General features: G+C 34.4%; 1 protein-coding gene across 1 annotated transcript; it reads left to right on the forward strand.

The window, feature by feature from the left end:
- Window positions 1-1,806: 1,806 nt before the first annotated feature.
- Window positions 1,807-5,275, forward strand: LOC124844318 (transcription factor bHLH130-like). The gene is made up of 8 exons (XM_047321231.2): window positions 1,807-2,040; window positions 2,130-2,220; window positions 2,416-3,063; window positions 4,034-4,368; window positions 4,458-4,628; window positions 4,715-4,780; window positions 4,869-4,937; window positions 5,040-5,275. Exons 3-8 carry the CDS (start codon window positions 2,433-2,435, stop codon window positions 5,091-5,093), a joined length of 1,326 nt encoding a protein of 441 aa, XP_047177187.2. The 5' UTR covers window positions 1,807-2,040; window positions 2,130-2,220; window positions 2,416-2,432; the 3' UTR covers window positions 5,094-5,275.
- The last annotated feature ends 308 nt before the right edge of the window (window positions 5,276-5,583 follow it).

Consider the following 5,583-nt stretch of genomic DNA (forward strand, 5'->3'; position numbering starts at 1 on the left):
GTTCCTTTTACGTTTCGTTTTTATTTTATTTGTTTATTTTATTTACAGTAATTTATATTTAAATTTATAATTTTAAATGTTATATATGGTTAGTTTTTAAACGTAATAATTTTGTTAAAATATGAATTTGTTAAAATATGAATTTGTTAAAATATGAATTTGTTATAGGTGGAGAAGAAGCTTAACGGAAGAGAGAAAGGTAAACGAAAATGGAAGAGAGGAAGAGGTGCAGAGGAAAGTAAATCAGAAGTTTTAAATAAATTAAAATATTAAAATAATAAAAATAAAAAATTTTAACTTTTGAGGATATAATTGTCATTTTAGAAGGATATAATTGGCATTTTAGAAAATTGGGGAGGTGGAGGAAGAGACGTGTGGGGGTGGAGGGAGTAACACCCTTTATAAGAATTTTATAGAGTTAAGTGAGATACAAAAATGAAAAGTAAAACTCAATGGATAATATGATATGATGAAAAAACAAAATGAGATATAAAGTGTTGGAACAATATATTGTAAGAATAAAGTAACTCTATCCTTTCTAGTTTTCCATAAATTTATAACGAAAAGGAAGATTTCCTTAAATATGTTGAATCACGCTTATGCATCTAACCACTACAAACCTTCCTATAAAGTGTCTTTCTTCTGTAACTTAATTATGTTTATTAAGCAAAAGATGATCATTATAATAAACAATAGAACCATTTAGGAGATGATGGAAGAACATAATATAATGGTAAAGGTGATTGCCCCTAATCAAAGAACACTAAATGTCTCCTTAAATTATTCATCCTTAAACCAAGTATATCACTTTTATGTTAAATTTTAGGTTTAATCCTTTTCGACATCCCTATTTATGTACGAATGTCTCAATTGGGTCCTCGTTTTTTAAAGTGTATCAAAATGGTCCCTAATTTTGAAAATTGATATCAATTGAGTCCTTTCCGTTAAGTTGGCTGGACGACGTTAAAAAAATTGATGAGTGGATGCTGAGATGACGAACGAACGCTCGTCCACCAGCGAACGAACGCTTGTCGACCACCGAACGAACGGTCGTCCAGTGTGGAACGAACGGTCGTCCAGCAGTAAGAGGTCGACGAGCGTTCGTTCGCTGGTGGACGAGCGTTCGTTCGCTGGTGGACGAGCGTTCGTTCGTCATCTCAGCATCACTCATCAATTTTTTTAACGCCGTCCAGCCAACTTAACGGAAAGGACTCAATTGATATCAATTTTCAAAATTAGGGACCATTTTGATACACTTTAAAAAACGAGGACGCAATTGAGACATTCGTACATAAATAGGATGTCGAAAAGGATTAAACCTAAATTTTATTAAAAATTTAGACGTAAATTCAAGTTTTACGTTTACGTTTAATAAAAATGGAAAAGTAAAGTATTATATAAAAATAAAAATCAAATAATATAATGTTTTAAGATTTTGAGAAGAAAATAACGTTAATTCTTTGTTTGGTTGGACTCGGTATAAAAACAGAAGAACATTTAAAAAAAACATTTATTTATTGTATTACTAGAAAAAAAAGTTAATGAATGCACTTACTTTCTGTATGGAGTAAGCATGCATAAAGAAAGTCAGATTCAGAAACACACATTCTTAAGTTTGGCCAATTCACGGGGTAATATATGTTTCGTCAAAGGGAAGATTTTGAAGAAAAAAGAGATGAGAAAAAGACAAAACATTATCATGGACCACTTTATGTCATCGTGGTATCATCGTTATAACGAACAAACATAAGGGCATTAATCTCGCAACACAAAACTACATAAATATATCTCAAAGGTATCACATTATAACCTTAGCTTTCATCATCTCCTCAACTCTTCTCTTCTCGTTAATTCTGTGTAAACAATTTTCAGCTCTGATACAAACTCTTCAAGCTCAACAACCTTAGCTTCATTGCACTCTTAACAAGCCAAAATTTTTTGAGCTGCATGTATGCCCCTTCTGTTGATTTATTTTCCTTTTGAGCTGTTTTTTTCATTTTTTTAAAGATTTATGATCCAAAAGCTGCTACTCCTGTTATGGTAAGAACAGAATTCAAGAAAGATTGTAACAGGAAACAATGTTTCTCATTCTGTATGAATGACACATTTTTTTTTCTGACTTTTGTCAGATTCTGCTGCTTTAAACTTTGCTGTGGACAGAATTTTCATTTCCCTTTGGAATTTTGGTCTTGAATTTTCCAGGCAGTATCGGTGACCAAGGTAATTACACAACAACCATGAACAAATTTTCCATGACAGAAACATGGTTAAACAAAAGGAAACATAAAGATGGTTTCTTTTTCTTTTCTTTTTCTTTGGGGTGCTTTTCGTTTTCTGGGAAAGCCATTGCTCAGTGTTAAGATATGGTTATTGGTTCCGAAAACATACCATGATAATTTTTGGTGTTGTTTTCAGGTAACTGTGGAGATAAGATGAGCATTGTGTATAGCCATGCTGTGAAGTATTCCCAAGAAGTGACAAGGATGAACACAGACATGGATTCAAACATCGGTCAACATTGTCACCAGCAAAATTCTGGGCTAATGAGGTACCGTTCTGCCCCAAGCTCATTGCTCACAAATCTTGTGAATAATAACAACAACAACGTCAACAACAATATCAACAACAACAACATTGGATGTGTCAATGATGAAACTTTCAGAAGTGACAGTAATAACCATCAGCAGCAGCAGCAGAGCTATCATCCCTCCACAAGTTCTGAAATGGAGACCATGTTGGCCAAGTTGATTTCTTCTGATGATTCTGAGCCTTTGCAAGAGTTTGGAGGGAAGCCAGTGAAGGAAGAAGCAGGGGACAGTGGTTACTCTTTCGGATCTTCACCTCAGATGATGTACCAAACTCAGCAAGTTCAAGGCTTTTCTATGCCAAATGGTTCTTTAAGGCCTGCAGGGAATGGTTTTGATGGCTCATTCAGTGCAGTGAATTCCATGGCTTCTCAGAATTCCACACAAACCAAAATGGTTGCTTCCACCAATTGCTCCAATCTCATTAGGCAAAAGAGTTCCCCTGCAGGGTTTTTCTCCAACTACTCAGTTGATAACAGTAAGACCTTTTCTTTCACTGTCATGGAATTTCATTTCAGTTAAACTTTCATATAAAGATTCTTACAATTTCTTAAGAAGTAACCAAAATATGCTTTTCAAAATAATTACTGTGAAACTAAACAACCTTACCATACATGAAAATCTATAATTGGTTTCATGTTGTTAGAGTATTCTATTACAGTCATTTCATTCTGTGTAAATTTTCTTCATCCTATGAATGATAATGTGTTCTCTCATATGGGTTAAATTCAAAAGGATTTTCCATGGAATTAATTTGGTCATGTGAATAGAAGAGGTTATTGGATCATATCTGATCTAAGATTCACATAAATTTTAAATTACTATTCTGCAAAGTTTGCTGATTAATTAATTGGCTTCAAGTCAAGTCAGATCCCTTTTTTTCCAGCAGTGTTACTAAATATAGTATAGCAATTGGGGGGTTGCTTGTGCAGAATATAAAACAGAATATCCATTTTCCTGCATAGAGAGTTGACTTTTGTTTTCACTGTTCTCATTGAGAAATTAAAATCTTTGAATAAGAAGAAAACTAATCATATAGTACGTTTGGGGAAAAGAAGATGTGAAGGGAAGAAATATCATGAAAGAATCCGAGAAATAAAAGCACAAGAGTTAGCTGTAAAACGTACTAAAAAATCTGGGTCACAAGGGGAATCCTGCAATTGTATGTATTTTCTTTTTCCTTTTGGGTATCAGTGGCAGATTCCAATCTCATGAATTGAGAAACAGACTTTAATAAACAGTTTCTCTCTCCAGTGTTAAACTCCCTCTCTTTCCTTTATCATTTTCTCTCTCAAAACTTCGTTATATACCTTAAATTCGGTAAGGTTTGTGTCCAGTTATATATTATAAACTTGTTTTATATTTAATCGAGATTTTTGCTGACAGTTGAAGTGATATTTAGTGATGTAAAGAGTGTAAACGTTTTGTTTTGGATGCAAATCTTGCAGCAATGAGAGAGGTGGGAAGTTTTAGGGACTGTGATGTACCAAATGGGCAAGCTATTGCATCCGGTAGTGGGTTGCATGGTACTTTGAACTTCTCATCAAGGATATCATCATCTTCTTGCTCCACCAGAATGCCACAGATTGCTGAAAATGGAAATGAAGTTGTGGAACCAAATTGTGTTGAAAGCAGAAACCTGAGGAATGACAGTGGCAACACTAAGTGTTACATGCCTAGTTTCACCTCTGACTTCTGGGATGGTTCTGCAATCAGTGCCTCCAGAACAGCTACTAATAACTGTGAAATATCATTTTCCACTTCAAATGCAATGGATATTCAGGTATTGAATGAATGAGACATTGTGTGATGATTCATGTAGCCAAACTCAGTTAGCAAAAGTTGTTGATATGTGAAAACTTATGTTCCCAGAATGCAGATTTTGGATATCAGAAACTTGGTCTGACCCATCATTTGAGTCTTCCTAGCTCTTCTACCAGAATGACTACCATGGAGAAGTTATATCAAACTCAAGGAACTGTTCCATGCAAAATTCGTGCCAAGAGAGGTTTTGCCACTCACCCAAGAAGCATTGCTGAAAGGGTAAAAATCTCATACGGTTCTACTGATCCTCTTCATTTGCCTAGTGCTGATCTTCTTCTTGTGTTATCTTGATGTGCATATTTCAGGAAAGAAGAACAAGAATCAGTGCAAGAATCAAGAAATTGCAAGACCTTTTCCCAAAATCAGACAAGGTAAACTAACTCTCTCACTAGAAAATCACATTGTTGACTGAAGCTTTTCCATGTGCACTTTGATGACTTCATGCTTCCCTCTTGGCAGCAAACAAGCACAGCGGATATGTTGGATTTGGCTGTTGAGTACATCAAAGACCTGCAGAAACAAGTTAAGGTACTGCAGAATTATAATCTTCACTTAAATCCTTATAGAAAAGCAATCCCTTCACCATAATCTTCATTTTCTAACTAATCAAATAACTAACTCATGTTGCAGATGCTGGCTGACACTAGGGCAAAGTGCACTTGTCCAAGTAACCAGAAGCAATAATATTGTAGAACTTGTGCCTGATTTATGTCATTGTAGATAAAAGAAAGAAGAAGGTTCTTTTTTGTACTGATATAAAAAATTTAGGGTCATTGTGATTATGTAGAATAGTGCTGATATCTGGTGGTATCAAAGAAGTTATTATAGGCTCAGCTCTATGTGAATCTCTTCAGTTTTGTTTTCCATTTTCCTTCATTATTTCTTTCTTTCCTTCCACTGCTTGATTTAAGGATCATGATGTAATAATAGCTAGTTTAGAAAGATCACTGTAACTGTTCTTTCTACTTATCAGAGGTTTCATGGTTCCACAAAACAAATTTCAGTCCTCCTGAGAAACTGTCAAGACCAACTTTCATGTCTTAAGTACAGATTTTCTACTGATTTTTTGGCGTTGCCATCTGATAAGACACAATAAAAACAATAGAATAGAATTCAAATTCATATTTATACATAAATTTAATCTGTGAAGAGAGAATCATACACATGTGTTGGA

Source organism: Vigna umbellata, chromosome 3 (assembly GCF_029865625.1).
Source record: "Vigna umbellata cultivar VRB3 chromosome 3, Vumbellata_1.0, whole genome shotgun sequence".
In the NCBI taxonomy this organism is placed as follows: domain Eukaryota; kingdom Viridiplantae; phylum Streptophyta; class Magnoliopsida; order Fabales; family Fabaceae; genus Vigna; species Vigna umbellata.

Bases quoted from the DNA above. Each gene is read 5' to 3' on its own strand.
- LOC124844318 (XM_047321231.2), top strand. From the start codon at position 2,433: ATGAGCATTGTGTATAGCCATGCTGTGAAGTATTCCCAAGAAGTGACA. The intron at 4,629-4,714 runs GTAAAAATCTCA...TGCATATTTCAG, and splicing joins CAAGAAGCATTGCTGAAAGG to GAAAGAAGAACAAGAATCAG. The intron at 4,781-4,868 runs GTAAACTAACTC...CCCTCTTGGCAG, and splicing joins TTTTCCCAAAATCAGACAAG to CAAACAAGCACAGCGGATAT.